The 18,375-nt window shown below is 38.7% G+C and overlaps 1 protein-coding gene across 1 annotated transcript in view; it reads left to right on the forward strand.

Moving 5' to 3' along the window:
- Positions 1 to 4,096: 4,096 nt before the first annotated feature.
- The window catches only part of BMT2 (base methyltransferase of 25S rRNA 2 homolog), a 78,362-nt gene continuing 64,083 nt past the window's right edge, over positions 4,097 to 18,375 (forward strand). The window contains exon 1 of the mRNA XM_040260156.1: positions 4,097 to 4,363. Within this exon, the coding sequence (XP_040116090.1) occupies positions 4,204 to 4,363 (160 nt within the window). The 5' untranslated portion in view covers positions 4,097 to 4,203. The remainder of the gene's footprint in view (positions 4,364 to 18,375) is intronic.

The following is an 18,375-nucleotide window of genomic DNA, read 5'->3' on the forward strand; positions in this document are numbered from 1 at the left end:
TATTGTGAACTTTATAGTTGCAGTTGTGAGGCAATAGTTAATGGTTACCACTTGCTGTAATTAATACTAGTCAACACATTCTACATATTAACTCTGGAAAGACAGTCAATCTGTGTTATTTTAAAGATTTTTATGTTGGTAGATATGTTAATTACAGGGAGGACATTGTACCAGTAACTATAAACAAATATTTAAAGAAAATAATTTTATTTTCAATAAATAGAAAGAAATCTAAAGTTATGATCTGTCATGCTGAAGGAAAACACACCACTGAAATTTTTTTTTCTTGCCAATTCTCAGCTATGTTTGTTTCTATCAAAAACATTAAATACATTTTCCAAAAAAAAAGTTTCTATAATTTGAAATGAGATATGAAAAGCAAAAGCTTTTCAACAGTTTCTCTAAATGTGCCAAATTAATGATACATCTACATTTTGAAAGCTTGAATTACTAGAAGAAAAGTACTTAAACTTCAGGGATATTTTTATATTAATAGGTAAAAGCTATAAAAATAAGATATAAATATTTTTAATAATACAGCTTTTTATTTTTCTTGTCCTTATTTTAACTGAACTGCTGAAAATTCTATTTCTAAATAGCCATGAGCTGAATATTTGCCCAGCTTGGAATATCTCTTTCTTCAATAATAACAAGTCTTTTGCACTATTGTACACCATTGTGTATTTTATAAATATAAATTTAATATGAATTCTTCTATTATATATTAAAACCTAATTGCTTTTAAGATTTTAATGATAAAGAGGGTCAAAGAGGAATAAAAAATACCAAGGATTAATGCTTTCAAGAACCCTAATTTCCATTGTGTAACCTTCTCCCTCCTATAGGAAAACTCAATAAATGTAGCAATGAAAAGTACAACACTTTTGCAAAGTATGCCCAGAATCTTTCTCTTTGCTAGCTCAGTGCCACCACCCAGATTTTGATGCGAATTTTACAAGTTTACTTTTCATCATCAATTAATATGTTTTGAATTCATACTGAAAATAGAATGCACTTTATTTTTACATGTTGACTCTTCTCATTGTCTATGGGAATTTAGTTTCCTTACAAAGAAGACATACTGTTCATGGGGTTCTCAAGGCAAGAGAATTCCCTTTATTTTGGGGGGCTCCAAAATCACTGCAGATGGTGACTGCAGCCATAAAATTAAAAGACACTTATTCCTTGGAAAGAAAGTTATGACCAACCTAAACAGCATATTAAAAAGCATAAACATTCCTTTGCCAACAAAGGTCCATCTAGTCAAGGCTATGGTTTTTCCAGTAGTCATGTATGGATGTGAGTGGGATTGTAAAGAAAGCTGAGTGCCGAAGAATTGATGCTTTTGAACTGTGATGTTGGAGAAGACTCTTGAGAGTCCCTTGGACTGAAAGGAGATCCAACCAGTCCATCCTAAAGGAGATCAGTCCTGGGTGTTCATTGGAAGGACTGATGTTGAAGCTGAAACTCCAATACTATAGCCACCTGATGTGAAGAACTGACTCATTGGAAAAGACCCTGATGCTGGGAAAGATTGAAGGCAGGAGGAGAAGGGGATGACAGAGGATGAGATGGTTGGATGGCATCACCAACTCACTGGACATGAGTTTAAGTAAACTCGGGGAGTTGGTGATGGACACGTAGGCCTGGTGTGCTGCAGTCCATGGGGTCGCAAAGAGTCGGACATGACTGAGCAACTGAACTGAACTGAACAAAGAAAACAAGTTATTTTTCTTGCCAAGGATATTTTTCTATACTCAGTTCAATTCAGTCACTTAGTCGTGTTTGACTCTCTACAGTCCATGAGGTCGCAAAGAGTCAGACACAACTGAGTGCACATACATACACAAAAATTCATGTGCTAGTAGTAGCATGGAGGGAAAAATTCTTTTAACTACAATTCAGTACAAATGAAATTTAATACTCTCTTTATGATTGTGTGTGTGTTAGTTGCTCACTCATGTCCAACTCTTGGCGACCCCATGAATTGTAGCCCGCCAGGCTCCTCTGTCCATGGAATTTTACAGGCAAGAATACTGGAGTGGGTTGCCATTCCCTTCTCCGGGGTAGAAGGCATTGAACCAACCCAGGGATTGAATCTGGGTCTCCTGCATTGCAGGAAGATTCTTTGTGGTCTGAGCCACCAGGGAAGCCAATTCAGTACAAATGAAATTTAATGCTCTCTTTACTATGATTATAACTTTCAAATATTTGCACCTCTTTTTGCCTTCAATAAATATTAAAATATGGAAAGAGCGAAACAATGTTGTCTTTTCAAGTTCCTCTTTTTCACAAATGAAATCTACTCCCACCCCAAATAAGATCCCATATTCTCATTTTATTTGGAGAAGGGCATGACAACCCACTTCACTATTCTTGCCTGGAGAATCCCATGGACAGAGAAGCCTGGTGGGCTATGGTCCTCAGGTTCTCAAATCAAAGACTCTGACACAACTGAATCAACTTAGCATGCACACATTCTCATCTTATTAGGCATGTCTGTGTAATTTCTCCTTATAACTACACTTAGTTCTTATGAAATTTATCTGTGTTTGATCTGCTTCTTCACTAAGGGTAGGGACATATCTTTCATCTTAAATTTCACCTGTCTTCTCCCTTCACTTCCACACTCTCGCTCCTCCTATGTTCTGGAGACTGTATAATGCTACCTTTTTCAAGATCTTCATTATTCAGAAGGTGGCATACAAAATGGTTACACAATGCAGGCCTCATTTATATTTATAAAATTACTGATCAGATTGTTATTGCAACAATTTCCAAACATCACGTAACCAACAACTGCAGTGCGGTGGATGGGGTGGGAACACTACAGCCTAACACAGTTCATTAAGGGCCCTCAGCTGGTTGAATCTCTGAAACTCCAGCACCCTCAGTACCACTTGAAAGCTAATGCTCTCTCTCTCAAGCAGTGTTCCTCCTTTCTAGGACAGAGTCAATAACCATATTCCCCATAAGCTTCCCATGAGAAGAGTGAAGAGGAGGGAGGTAGAACAGGTGGCCAAATCCACTTAGCACTCTGCTTAGATTAACCTAACCATTTAAAAGGCGGCAAGCTACCCATGCCAACATTAAAAGTGCTCAGAGTTCTGATGCAAATTAGACCAAGGCAGGCTTTCTCGGACACCCAGGCCACCACAGACTTCTCAAGGGCATCTGTTATGGATTCTCTAGCTTTCCTTTCCCCTCTTCCATCTTATATCGCTTTTTATTGCCCCTCTCCTTTCCCCAGTTCCCATGATTTTCTGCCCAACCCTAGCACTAGAGGCATCATTCACGGTTGGCTCTTGAATTAAACAGTGCTTGGGCTTCCCAGGTAGCACAGTGGTAAAGAATACGCCTGCCGGATACCAAAGACTTAGGTTCGATCCCTGGGTCGGGAAGATCCCCTGAGGTAGGAAATGGCATTCCAGCATTCTTGCCTGGAAAATTCCATGGACAGAGGAGCCTGACGGGCTATAGTCCATAGGGCTGCAAGGAGCCGGGCACAACTCAGGACGCACACACTTGGTAGCCAGACCTCGTTTTGTGCCCACCAAAGCATCCATGCCTGGGTTCCTTAAAATGTAAAATTCTCGTGCTCCCAAGTCATCTAAACGCTTCTCGGGGCCACGCAGCTAAAGAGAACCTACAACTGACAAGGTGAAGCTGAGGCTCAGATAGAGGACCTTGACTGCATCACACCAGAATGTAACTCTCAGGAGGGGAAATGGCTAGAAGACGTGAGAAAGCTGGGCGGTAGCAAAGATGCCCAACCTAAGCAAACTCAGTCGCGCAAGCGCATGGCTTGCAGCGCGTCTCCCGTGGCCTCATCACAGCGCCTGCGCACAGGATCCCTGGAGCGGCGGGGAAGGGAGAGGAGCTGTCTGGCCTAGAGCTCGCACTGTCTCAGCAACCTCAGCCTGCAAGCCCCGCCTCCTTCAGCTGCTCGCCTTCCCAAACAAGCGGGTGCGGCCTAGCGCTCTCCGTCTATTGGCCTTTGGCCTTTTCCGTTTCCGCCCAGCCCTCCAGAGTCCACCAATCAGCTTGTGCGCTTGAGTAAGTGGCCACCTCCTAGGCAGCCCCTCGGACTCCTCTGCCTCCTCCCGCTGCTGCCTCCGCTGCTGCCTCCTCCTTCCCCACCTCCTCCGTCAGGCGGGCGTCTGCGGGGGCCCGAGGGGCGGCGGCGGCGGCGGCAGCAGCGATATGGAGCCGGGGCCCGGCGGCCGAAGCGCTGCTCGCGAGCACGGGGCCGGACCCGCGAGCACTCCGCCGCCTAGGGAGCAGGAGAGGAAGCTGGAGCAAGAGAAGCTCTCCGGGGTGGTAAAGAGCGTCCACCGGCGGCTCCGCAAGAAGTACCGGGAAGGTAAACAGCGAACGGAGCGGGGGGAAGGGGCGGCCTCGTCGCCCCCGGCCCCTTGTCAACCTCTCCCCTCCCCCAAGGGGCCACCATTACAACCTGAAGGAGCTGCACGTCAGCCCCTGCCAGGGCCGCTCGCCCAGGCCAGGACGCCCCCTTCTCGGTCGAGCCCTCGGTTCGGCTTCAGGCGGCCTCCTCCCGCCCCCTTTTCCTCGAGGGCCCTTCAGGAGAGTTCCAGGCCTGTGGAGGAGCCGAGTCCTCACCTCTCCCCTCCCCTGTCCCCAGCCTGGGTGCTGAGATTGTTGTCACCACACACAAGAACCCAGACCCTCACACAGGAGGTGGCGGTCTATCGTTACGAGAGACTAGAAGCTCAAACACGAAGTCAGGTAGAAATCATTCCAGAAAGATGAACTGGAAGAAGCGCGAGTTGACCACTCTGCGCTTTGATCAGCCTGTTTGATTTGTTACCGCGTTTGACCCCCTTCTTACTACCTCATTCCTGCGGGTTTAGCCCGGGCCGGAGCTTCCTCGCATTGGCTTCCAGGGCTGCGAAGTCAGCAGGCCTTTTAGCTGACTGGACTTCACCTAAGGGGGAGGGGCTCCATCCTTGCCACCCCCGGCCGCGGCGCCCCCCTCCCATCCCGTTCTTTAAATGCTGGATCTTAGTGTTTATTTAGGCGGGAGAGAAAGAGATCTGGGGCAGATTCTTAAAATATTCTTTAGATATGAACAGTATGTAACGACTAAGCCTCCTAAGGGCACTCCGCGAAACAGCCATCGCTGGGAACCCCTCTTATGGAAGATCTTGAGCAAAGGAGAAGCCATAGTAGCTTTTGCTTGGGCCTGATAACTGTTTATAGTTGGGATCTACAGTTATATTTGGTGTTTTAAAATACAAGCTTTTTTACAGAACTATTTTATAAGAAACTGACAGTGAAAATTCCCAGTTTTTTCATGTGCTCAGGAGACATTTCTTCTAAAGATCAAAACGAGGGATAATTTTTTTCTTGCTTTCTTCTGGCTTTAGCTTAATTGCACATTGAGAAGTCGGCAGTCTTCTAGTGGTTGTCTTATACTTAGTTAAGCTTGGATTAAAAGCAAAATTATGACAGTGGGAAGGAACAGATAGCTAAGATAATGTTACTTTTGAGTTACAAACACTTTTCAATTACTCTGGAAGAGTAAAACTAAGTATCTTTTGTTCTTTTGAATGTAGGTGATGTGTTTCATTTTTCAAACTTTAAAGTTTTTTTCCCCTTGAAAACTCAAGGCTCTATTTTTTAATAGCTGCTTAAATAGTAATCCTAAAAAATAACCTATAGTTATTGTTTAACAGTTAGCAATAGAGACTTATCAGGCATATTGAGACATTGAAATTTTTTTCAAGAATGCTTTAACCCCAACCCACAATTTATTCAATAATGAGTAGTTACTATAGCAACGATTGCATCATTCTTGATATTCAGAGAATGCACTTACATAATGGCATTCAGTAGGTTCTTGTGTTGTTTGGAAAAATGAGGAAATAAATGGACACACTTTATCGTGTATTTTGTACAAACTTAAGTATCTCTTTTTAAAGAAAAAAATGGATAGCATATAATTCAATTTCCATTTTTACCTTTTTATAATAATTTGATTATTCATTATTAATTCATTCAAAAATTAGGTATCATCGTGTCTGCTGTTTATTCTTAGTTCCTGCATGTTGAAGCATGTGTTTAAGCCTGAATATTAACCAAGGGAACGCTTGTTTATAACGAGAATTAGTATTTGGAAGTTACCAGAGCTAGGATAGATACATGTAGGGCAGGTAAAGTCCTGACAGTCTGTAAGCATATGAATGAGACTGTTCTTGAGGTGTTTTAATGCCCTGAATTCCACCAATGATCTAGACTTCTCTGGGTTTTAATGATATACAAAGCCCCATCAGTGAACTAGCAAAGTAAAAGGTCCTAAAAAGCATGCCCTTTCTATCTTTATTTCTGACATGTAGGTAAGAATTGTGATTTGACAAAAATCTGTAAAAGCACCACCTGAAAAAGTCTGATTTTTCATTTAATAATAGCAAAGAATTAGTGCTTTATTAATTTAATGCTTTACTTTGAGGTCTTACTGTCATTAAAGTGTCATTTGCAGGTCTTCTCTGGTTATAAAATAATAGTACAAATAGTGCTGGGTCAGGTTACAAAGGCCTATTTAATCAGTAACATGCCTGTACTGTAATACCAGTAATTATGGAAACTGTACTCCTTTTATAACAATATTCCTATCAGAAAATACAGTGAAAATTCCAGCATAGAATCTTTGAATGTTAAAATAGAAGGAACTTTAGTGATTCCCAAACATGAATAAACAGTAAACTCATATGGGTGTCTTTTAGAAAATCACTCCATTCCACCTCAGATGTACAGTTTCAGAACCCCTGTCAATGGTGCTTGGAAATTTGTCAGCCAGATTCTCAAGTGATAATCTAAATGACTTCCCTCGTTTTTACACATGAGTGAGCTGAGTCCTAAAACTAGTAAAATAACTTGCTTGAAATTTGGATAGTTCATCATTAGCACCAAACATATTTTATGAGATTCTAACAGATTTTATGAGATTAATGCCCACCCCCACCTCCCCCAGTTCAAAGCCTAATGGTGTCTCCAGATGTTCTTGGAGTGGGAGGGAAAATGAGAAGCAGGAAGTAGCCCTAGAATTTGTGTTGGGTAAAAGGATGTAAATTGATGAGAATGGGGCAGTCCCTGGAATAATAAGTATGATTTGCTGAGTTAGAGCTATGTGAAGCGTGGGTTTCTTCTGGAGTGACAGCAGAGAAGAAAATAAATTGGGATAGAATGAAGGAAGAGGCAAAAACATTCACTAGCTAGTAAAAGACAGGAGTGAGACCTGGATAATGAGTATAGTGTTGGATAATACAGTTTTCCCTTTCCTTATCTTTGATAGTGGAATTGAAAATGAAGCAGGAATAATATAGAAAATAAGGTTGGTAGAAAAAAGTTTCTCTCCACCTTTCCCAGTGCATTTGTGCAAACGGATGCTTGTTGTGGCAATGAGCAGGCTTGGGGTTGGGGGTCGTGGATAAGATTGTGAAGCCTAGCAGTTAAGTTTAATGCACTCTTTTAACACTTTTCCTCTCTCTACTCCATTTTACTGCCTGTCCTCTGTCAGCACTTAGAGATCCTTTGCCTATTTGTATAAGAGTAAAGTGAGAATTGGAGATAAAGGTCAGTATTCCAGGCAGTGCTTATATCTGAAGTAGTTACCAAAAGGAAATGGTCAGGAAATGTTTAGCAATGGAGATGAGAAGGAGTGTTTCTGGTGTCAGTCATTTATAGATAAAGGATTGGGTTTATAAAAATGGAAACCTTTATTTTTTTAACCTATTTTGTGAATGTCTTTAGCAGTTTTCATCAATTTAATTGTCTCTGAATTTACTTTTTCTGCATGCCAAAACAGGTTAAAACAGTTTGTCACATAGACCCGTGCAGATTATCAGTCAGAAAAAAATTAAAATGCATGTTAACCTGTTAACAGTGATATTCTCAAAACATAGGTTAATGGGTGATCTTTATTATACTTTTCTACATTTAAAAAAATCAGTGTTACTAGTAGCAGTGATAATATTTTAAAAGTAGTTAGAATAAATAGGATAGGTTACTGATACTGAAACAGAAAAGAAGAACACAGAATAGGTTGATTTTGTAGACTAAGTCAGGAAAAAAATTGTGTTACAAAGGTTAACAGCTCTGAGCAACATTTTAAGAGTCAGCTACTAAATAGCCTAGTATAGATGTTCAATTCTTATTGATTATTCAAATTATTCTCCTTGTTTAAGACAAAGGGTACTGCAACAGCAGTTTAGGATAAGCTGCTCATTTGTGATTGATTTTTCCTTAGCATACAGCTAAAACAAGAGAATTATAGAGGGAAGGGAAAAACCTTTCAATTAGAAATAATTTTAAACTAAAATCAAAAGGTCTAAAAGTGAAAGAATAAATGTATTGTTAGCGTTTTTTCATGAAACAAAGTTTTTAAATTACTTTTAAAATTATAATAACAGACTGTGTTTTTAGTGGCACTTTCCTAATTTTTTTCTCCTTTGGGGGTTTCAATACTGCTTTAAATTACTGACTAACTCTTTGACCCCAAGACACTTTAACAGATTCCCTTTGTTTTACTTTTTTTTTTAAAATCAAGTGACATTTAACTCTTTTTTTCTTTATGTATTCTTTTCTGATTCTGATACAGAATCAGAAAGTCCTGTTTTTTAGTGATGGATGGAATCTTTGCTCAGTCACCAAATGAGTAAGTTGAAAACTGTCCACAGAACGGAGAGTCTCCTAGTTGCGCTAGGAGAGTTTGAACTGCATTTCTAGCAGGGAAAGAAAAATGAAAAAAATATAGTAATCAGTAACACTGGAAGATAAAAGGAACATGGATAAACTCAGTGAGGGACACATAGTAACTATTTGATTTTGTTATTTTTAGTCACCTTGTAGTAAGGTATCTTTTTAGGAAATTTTTACATTTTAAAAGATACAGTAAAAATCAACAGTATTGGTATAGATCCTTTGATTTTGGGGGAAAAAATGTAACAACAGATGCAGGGGGTATCAACCTTGATTCTACATTAGTATTGCCTGTGGAACTTTGTGGAGCACAGGCATCTGTATTATTTTAAAACTGTAGATTATACAGTGGGCAAAGGAGTTGAACACTAGCTAAAGTACAATAGATTGAAGTAGGAAGGAATCTAGATGAAAGTAAATCAGCTAGGAGACTTACACCAATCTATTTTTTAAAGGTTAATAGTATAAGTAAAAGTAGTGTTCATGAAAATAGAGAAAGATAAGTCAAATACTTTTTGAAAGTCAGAGTGAACAGTTTTAGTGAAAGTAAAGGGAAGAGTCAATGATGATGCCAAGATTTCTTGCCTGGAAAAATATAAATAGCCATTTCCAGCCAGTTTAGAAATGTGTGTGTTGAGATGGAGGCATGGAGAAAAGAGTAGATAGGCATATTGGCTTGTCATATGGTAATAGTAATGATTTAATTCAGATGTATCCCTTGGTAGTAAAGGATTGGAAGCCCTCTGTTAAAGTTTTGAGGGCAGATGAACAGGCCAATGGAGTGATGATAATGTATAACGGAGGATAGACTCTTGGAAGATACCAGTAGTATCTTACTGGTTTTACATAAGTAAGTATGCTCCTTTATGCTCCCAAGATACTATTACCTTTCCTTTATTGTAATTATCACTTGCATGCGTGCTCAGTTGTGTCCAACTCTTTTGCGACCCCATGGACTGTAGCGATCCCTCTGTCCATGGGATTTCCTGGGTAAGAATACTGGAGCAGGTTGCCATTTCCTCCTCCAGGGGAATCTTCCCAACCCAGGGATCAAACCCACGTCTCCTGCATCTCCTTGCATTGGCAGGTGGATTCTTTACCACTAAACCACTTGGGAAGCCAATAGTTATCACTTACCAGTTCAGTTATCTGTCTCTCCCACTAAATTTAGTTCCTTGAGTAGGAGTCTACCTTTTTATCTTTGTGTCCCTAGTATCTAGCACCTTGCCTTGTAGATTTAAGGCACACACACAAAAGAAGGAAGCTGATATAGAATATATCCATGTGGTTTGAATCTAGTCTTTTTATATTCATAATTTTTAAATTTTAATTTTCAGTACAAAATTTTTGTAATGAATTTATGGTCATATCTTAAATGAGTATATTAGATTAATCTAGCCTTTTGAAATGATCCATATTATCATTATTAACATCAGTCCACTTTTTAAATTAAAACTGTCAGTAGTGAGTATACGTAAAAAAACATTTTCTCAAAAAATGTGAACTAATAAGGATGTTGTGTGTGGTGTAAGTGTCTCTGTGTGTGTTGGTATGATAATAATTTTGTATATGTCTTTGTATTTATTTATATACTCTAACTTCACACACAAAATTTTTCAACCCCAATATTCACTTCCTAAATTTTTGAGGTGAAGTTTGTGCTGGTTTTAAAATCTAAACATCTGAGAACCACTGATGTAAACTGTACTCATTTATTGTGCTTTATGTGTAGAATCACTGATGCTTATTGCACAAGTTATTTTAGGACCCCATGCCTTTACAGGGACATCTGAGTATTACTTATTTATACAGAAATTCCTCTATTTATATGGAAATTCCTATTCCCAGTTACATTAAAAATTAAGTCCCAGAAGATTCTCCATAAGTCCTTTGTTTACACTAAACGAGATCTGTGTGGTGATATGCATTTAGGTAAAGTTGTTTCACAGGGGAATAACAGACACTGATTCTAACTTTTCTTGATTCTTTCCATCTCTTGTATAGGGTGTATTCAGAGTTTTACAGTTTGAATTAACTTTTCATCATAAATATGTTTGCAGTAAGAAACAGAAAATGCACCATGGGTCAAATTATATTTATAAATGTAAACTTTTATCCATGCAGTGTTTTGTTTTTGAATTAAATTTGGCTTTTCAGTTTGCCCCAAGCCTCAGTTGCTCTATATATTTTTTCACCAGGCTTTTGAGTTTACAGTCTTGCTGTAAACCCTTGGTTTTAAGCCATGACTGCACAGTGGATTCTTCTGGGGAGCAGTAAAATAAATGACCAGTTCCCATTTCAGACCAATCAAATGAAACGTCTAGGTGAAACCATTGTGCAGCCAGAGTTGAAATTGCTGCCAGGAATCTAACAAATAATGCAGTTGGAGAGGCTAAATCACCACCACCCAGAGACTAAGTAATTGCATTTGACTGACAAAAGACCATTTGTTTGTGGCTAGTAGAGTCAGTGTACTTTGCTTTAGTGCAAAGCTTTGTTCATATCCATGAAAGTTCATAAATTAGAAACTCATTATGGGAAGCAAGGTGGTACAGTAGTGAGGAGCATGGACTTTGGCACTTGACTGCCAGATTTGATGTGTACCTTTGAGAGGGTTACTTAATCTTTCTGTACTTCAGTTTCCTTTTCTGTAAAGTAAAATATCTGTCAAAATGGATTGGTGTTAGAATTAAATGAGTTAATATTTGTAAGGTACTTAAACAGTATCTGACATATAGAAAGCATTATTTGTGTTAAATACATACTTTTAAAAATAAAAGGTGTAATTGTAACTACCACTTGAATGCATTTAGGGGTATTGAAGATTGAATGGTTCCTGGAATTTCTATCTAGACTGTTCTATAGTGTGTTTCTTCTTCAGTATTAGGATTGCTGAAGCTTTTGTTCTTTTTTTTTTTTTTTTTTTTTTGGCCCCCTTTGCTTCTTATATTCTGTTAATAACATTGTATATGAAAGATCCAACCTTTTTAACACATTAGAATATTGGATTTCCCCCTTATCCGAGAAATGACTGGAAGCAGCATGTTAGGTGTATATGCAAGTTTTTCAGGTGGTTCGTTTGATTCTCAGGAACACGTCAACATCCAACATCTTAGATGTTTTTGTGTCATCTTTAGGTTTGCTACTATATAAAATGCTCAAGAATACTGAGAAAGCTGGTCTGTGTGTAGTTTAACTATGTTTGTAAATAATCTGTTCCTGATCACTTTTTTTTAATGTCTTGGAATGACTGCTGAACTTGTTTCCACCTGGTCGTGAGTTTTTCGGCTTACTTCATTTATTCTGTTAACCGTCCGTCGTGACCTACTCTTTGCGATCCCATGAACTGTAGCCTGGCTCCTCTGTCCATGGAATTCTCCAGGCAAGAACACCGGAGTGGGTAGCCATTCCCTTCTCCAGGGGATCTTCCCAACCTGGGAATTGAACCCAGGTCTCCCGCCTTGCAGGCAGACTCTTTGCTATTTGAGCCACCATGGAAGATCTAGTGGGAGGGAGGTAAACCCTCTTGAAGAATATGGGAATTCTTTTATGTTTTGAAAGAAAGAAATTTTCTATTCTAGATGGCATGAGAGAAGTTAATTCAGAAAGAAGGAATAGTATCCATTCTAAAGAGACAGTGTAGAGACTCCATTGGTTCACTCAAGTTTGGACCTATAATCTAGCTGTTCTTGAGGTTATTGAGTAAGAGCAAAAAGAAATGACTTTTTAGCTTCTTATTCTTGGTTCTTACAAAGATCGTTGCTATCAAAGTAATAATATCTTAAACTAATCTCAAAATTACTAAAAATGAAATTCTTTTTTTTTTTTCAAATATCAAGCTGGAATCAAGATTGCCGGGAGAAATATCAATAACCTCAGATATGCAAATAACACCACCCTTATGGCAGAAAGTGAAGAGAAACTAAAAAGCCTCTTGATGAAAGTGAAAGAGGAGAGTGAAAAAGTTGGCTTAAAGCTCAACATTCAGAAAACGAAGATCATGGCATCTGGTTCCCATCACTTCATGGGAAATAGATGGGGAAACAGTGGAAACAGTGTCAGACTTTATTTTGGGGGGCTCTAAAATCACTGCAGATGGTGATTGCAGCCATGAAATTAAAAGATGCTTACTCCTTGGAAGGAGAGTTATGACCAACCTAGATAGCATATTAAGAAGCAGAGATATTACTTTGCCAACAAAGGTCCGTCTAGTCAAGGCTGTGGTTTTCCCAGTGGTCGTGTATGGATGTGAGAGTTGGACTGTGAAGAAAGCTGAGCGCTGAAGAATTGATGCTTTTGAACTGTGGTGTTGGAGAAGACTCTTGAGTCCCTTGGACTGCAAGGAGATCCAACCAGTCCATCCTAAAGGAGATCAGTCCTGGGTGTTCATTGGAAGGACTGATGCTGATGCTGAAACTCCAGTACTTTGGCCACCTCATGCGAAGAGCTGACTCATTGGAAAAGACTCTGATGCTGGGAGGGATTGGGGGCAGGAGGAGAAGGGGATGACAGAGCATGAGATGGCTGGATGGCATCACCAACTCGATGCACATGAGTTTGGGTGAACTCCGGGAGTTGGTGATGACAGGGAGGCCTGGCGTGCTGCGATTCATGGGGTCGCAAAGAGTCAGACACAGCTGAGCAACTGAACTGACTGAACTGATGACATATTTATTTAATAACTGAAAGGTTGCACCTTTTGACCTTCTTCGCCTATTTTGCCTACTCCCCAACCCCCTGCCCTTGGGAACTACCAGTCAATTCTCTGCATCTATGAGCTTTTTTTTTTCCTTCTTATAGTCCATGGAACTCTGTCTTTTAATTCACTAATGAATGTACTATTTTTTTCCTAGTTACTGTCTTTTCATTGGAAGTAACTTATATTGAATATTCTTTAGTTGTGGCATAGGCTTATGAAGGTGAGTTTAGTCAATAATTACAGTTTAATCTTGAGAGTAAGACCAAGTTTCAGAGTAATTTGATTCATTGATTTTCATGCTGAATTTGGTTTCACAACTTTAAGTTGGCATCACTTGTGTTTTGAATTATTAATTAGTTTTTTAGTGTTTTTAAAAGTTTAAATGTAAAGAAAGAATATAATAAATAGTCCTATTAATGCAAACTTTATTTTAGAATTTTATGAGACAATTACGGGACTTTAAAGATTTGGCAGAGCTTTAACTTGATTTTAAAATGATGTATTTAAACAAATGAATACTGATGTCTTCTCTACATTTATTATTTTAGTCTGACTAGAAAATGTTTATTAATGATTAATTTCAGGTTAGGCTGCAGAACATCTAAATATAATTTTTGAATTGCCCAGATTTCTCTGTGCAATTCTTCCCTTCCCTTCCCTCCCCCCTTCTCTCTCTCTCTCTCCTTTTATAGATGCCTGTAAGAAATAAGTAAGAAAATAGGTTATTAATCACAATGATTTTGAGTTGTCACAAGTGCCAGTATATAAAAATCATTATAAGGCTAATTATTAATTACTCAAAAGCACTGATTGATTGAACTTAAATACTTAAGCATTTCTTGTTGAGTAGATCTTTGACACAGACCTCAGGAAGTTCTTCATTCTTGATTTACCTTTTGATAAAGAAATATTATCCTTTTAAATAAGATCATCTTTTAAGTCCAGTTGACATAATGACTAAAAGGTAGCAATAACAACAAAAAATCCTCGGAACTGAGCTTCACCATACTTTTCTGCATATGCAGCTCACTGGTCAGGCTTAACTTTTCTTGACTTTTACAACACAAATCATAAATTATTTTGAAAATATACTACTTAAAACATAAATAGCATCATTTTGAATGGTGTAAAAACAAACAATGGGCTGTTGTAAAAAACGTGGGATTGTCCCATTCTGTTTCTAATAAATTAATTTATTTTAAAAATAAGTCTTCATGGGTATTCTGGAAAGTGGAATTTTCTAGTAACTGAAGGCTAACTATGTTTTTTGTTCAACTTTGTAACCACCAGACATGCAACATAGTGTTATACCTAGTAGTTGGGGTTTGACAACTTGAATAAATACATGATTTAAAACTTCTGGATCTGGAATGGCTTATGTGAACCATAGGGAATATGTCAGGTTTATATCTCTATGAGAACAGATACCACATTTTATTACGTCTTCTCCCTTTTGTTTGATGCCAGTGCTTGCTCATTAACTTTATTATTCTCTGTAGTATTAAACATAGAGTACTTTTTCAGCAAATCTGTTAAAGAAAATGAAAATTATGTACAGTTACATTTAGTCTTGGTTATATTTTAAATGTACTAACTATTAATCATGTTAGTCTCAGTATCAACAGACTTGGAGAATCTGGAGACTCTTAAATGTTAGTGAAAACATTAAATTGAAGTTTGCAAACAGTTTGAGTTTATAGGCTTACAGACAAATTTGAATCCTTCCTCAAAATTTTAGTAGAGCAAATATTAATTGTAAGCCTTAAAACTTCATAAAAAGTTGTCAGCATTTAAGAGAATTTTGAATATAGTTTCACAGTATACAATGACATAGTAAGGACTCAGAGAATTTATAGTAGTTGCCTTTGGTGGCTTAGGAGTGTAACATAACATTGGTCCTTGGGTGTGATGGTCAGACACTGTGAGCTCAGAGGGACTAGCCCTGACAGAATCCCCATTTAAATGCTGCTTTCTTTTCAGCTTTTTCCAAAACTGCTGGAGCCCACTGAGGGCATCCCCTTTTTCAGTGCCTTAGTGTAGAGTAGAAGTACAGATTGTTAGCAACTCTTAATTAATGGGGGATAGTAACTGTAAAATAAATGCTCTAGCCTCCCATCCTTTGGGTGCACAATTCCTGAGGCACACTCTATGCTTCCGTGTTGTCCACAGCAGCAGCCTCAACTATGCATCCTTGCATTAGCATTTTCTCCTCCCTTAACTTGTTCTCCCCAACTCCCTTACTCCTGTCTCCTAGGGCTCCCTTAGTTGTACCTTCTGTAGAATCTAAGCTAAGTCTTGAAAAAAGGAAATCTTTTTAAGTTAAACATAGGTTTTCCCAAAAATATATGATTATAGAACCTTTGTTTGAATGACTTCTATTACCAGAAAATATAGTAAGTTTATGTATTTACTTGTAATATGTACATTACATAGGACAGTGAAACTTACATGTTCAAACAAAGGGTCTTTTAGAATTGATAATTGTTGTTTAGTTAATAAGTCAAGTCTGACTCTTTGGAACCCATGGCAGCATGCCAGGCTTCCCTATTCTTCACCATCTCCTGAGTTTGCTCAAACTTAGATCCATTGAGTCAGTGATGCTATCTAACCATCTCATCCTCTGCTGCTCCCTTCTCCTTTTGCCTTCAATCTTTCCCAGCATCAGAGGCTTTTCCAATGAATTGGCTCAGCGCATCAGGTGGCCAAAGTATTGGAGCTTCAGCTTCAGCATCAGTCTTTTCAATGAGTATTCAGGATTGATTTCCTTTAGGATTGACTGGTTTGATCTCTTTGCTGTCCAAGGAACTCTCAAGAGTCTTCCCCAGCACCAAGGTTCAAAAGCATTAATTCTTCAGTGCTCAGCCTTCTTTATGGTCCAGCTCTTACATCCATACATGACTACTGGAAAAACCATAGCTTTGACTATATGGACCTTTGTCAGCAAAGCGATGTCTTTACTTTTAAATATACTCTCTGGTGTTGTCATAGCTTTCCTTCCAAGAAGCAAGCATCTTCTAATTTCATGGCTACAGTCACTATCTGCAGTGATTTTGGAGCCCAAGAAGAGAAAATCTGTCACTGCTTCCACTTTTTCCCTTCTATTTGGTGTGAAGTGATGGGACCAGATGCCATGATCTTAGTTTTTTGAATGTTGAGTTTTAAGCCAGCTTTTTCACTCTCCTCTTTCACCCTCATCAAGAGGTTCTTTAGTTCCTCTTCATTTTCTGCCATTAGAGTGGTATCATCTGCATATCTGAGGTGGTTGACATTTCTCCTGGGAGTCTTGATTCCAGCTTGTAACTTGTCCAGCCCGGCATTTTGCATGATGTACTCTGCATATAAGTTAAATAAACAGGGTGAGAATATACAGCCTTGCTGTACTCCTTTCCCAGTTTTGAACCAGTCAGTTGTTCCGTGTCCAGTTCTAAGTGTTGCTTCTTGATCCACATACAGATTTCTCAGGAGACAGGTAAAATGGTTTGGTATTCCCATCTCTTAAAGAATTTTCCACAGTTTGTTGTGATCCACACAATCAAAGGCTTTCACGCAGTCCATGAAGCAGAAGTAGATGTTTTTCTGGAATTGACTTGCTTTCTGTATGATCCAGTGAATGTTGGCAATTTGACCGCTGGTACCTCTGCCTTTTCTAAATCCAGCTTTTATATCTGAAAGTTCTTGGTTCAAGTACTGCTAAAGCCTAACGTGAAGGATTTCGAACATAAGCTTACCAGCATGGGAAGTGAACACAATTGTCCAGTGGTCTGTACATTCTTTGGCACTACCCTTCTTTGGGATTGGGGTGAAAACTAACTTTTTCCAGTCCTGTGGCCACTGCTGGGTTTTCCGAATTTGCTGACATTGAGTGCAATACTCTAACAGCATCATCTTTTAGGATTTGAAATAGCTCAGCTGGAATTTCATCACCTCCACTAGCTTTGTTCATAGTAATATTTCCTAAGGCCTACTTGACTCTGCACTCCAGGATGTCTGGCTCTAGGTGAGCTGACCACACTATCGTGGTTATCCAGGTCACTAAGACCTTTTTGGTACAGTTCGGTGTATTCTTGCCACCTCTTCTTAATCTCTCCTGGATCTGTTAAGTCCTTACTGTTTCTGTCCTTTATTGTGCCCATCCTTGCATGAACTGTTCCTTTGATACCTCCAGTTTTCTTGAAAAGATCTCTAGTCTTTCGCATTGTGTTGTTTTCCTCTATTTCTTTGCATTTGTCATTGAAGAAGGCTTTCTTATCTCTTCTTGCTATTGTGTGGAACTCTGCATTCAGTTAAATATATTTTCCCTTTCTCCCTTGCTTTTTGCTTCTCTTTCTTTTCAGCTGTTTGTAAGGCTGCCTCAGACAACCACTGTGCCCTCTAGCATTTCTTTTTCTTTGGTATGGTTTTGGTCACTGTCTCCTATACAGTGTTATGAACCTCTGTCCATAGTTCTTCAGGCACTCTGTCTACCAGATCTAATCTCTTGAATCTATTTGTCACCTCCACTGTTTAATCATAAGGGATTTGATTTAGGCCATATCTGAATGGCCTAATGGTTTTCCCCACTTTCTTTAGTTTAAGCCTGAATTCTGCTATAAGGAGCTAATTATCTGAGCCACAGTAAGCTCCAGGTCATTTTTTTGCTGACTGTACGGAGCTTCGGCTGCAAAGAATGTAATCAGTCTGGTTTCAGTATTGTCCATTTGGTGATGTCCACATGTAGAGTTGTCTCTTGTGTTATTGAAAAAGAATTGACAATATCCATTTCAAGTAATGATAAAGCATCTTGAAAATGATTCTGTACCTTAATGAACCATTCGGCATTAAATCTGATGAGTAAAGTCAGGAATAGTTTTATGAACATAATAGATGTATTAAAGAATCATTAATCAGTATATTTGTTTCAAAGACTGTACTTCCTGTAGTCCTACTTAGAGACTTAATAAGTACATCTGAAAGATGTT

The sequence above is a fragment of the Oryx dammah genome, unplaced genomic scaffold (assembly GCF_014754425.2).
Source record: "Oryx dammah isolate SB20612 unplaced genomic scaffold, SCBI_Odam_1.1 HiC_scaffold_18, whole genome shotgun sequence".
Lineage (NCBI taxonomy): Eukaryota > Metazoa > Chordata > Mammalia > Artiodactyla > Bovidae > Oryx > Oryx dammah.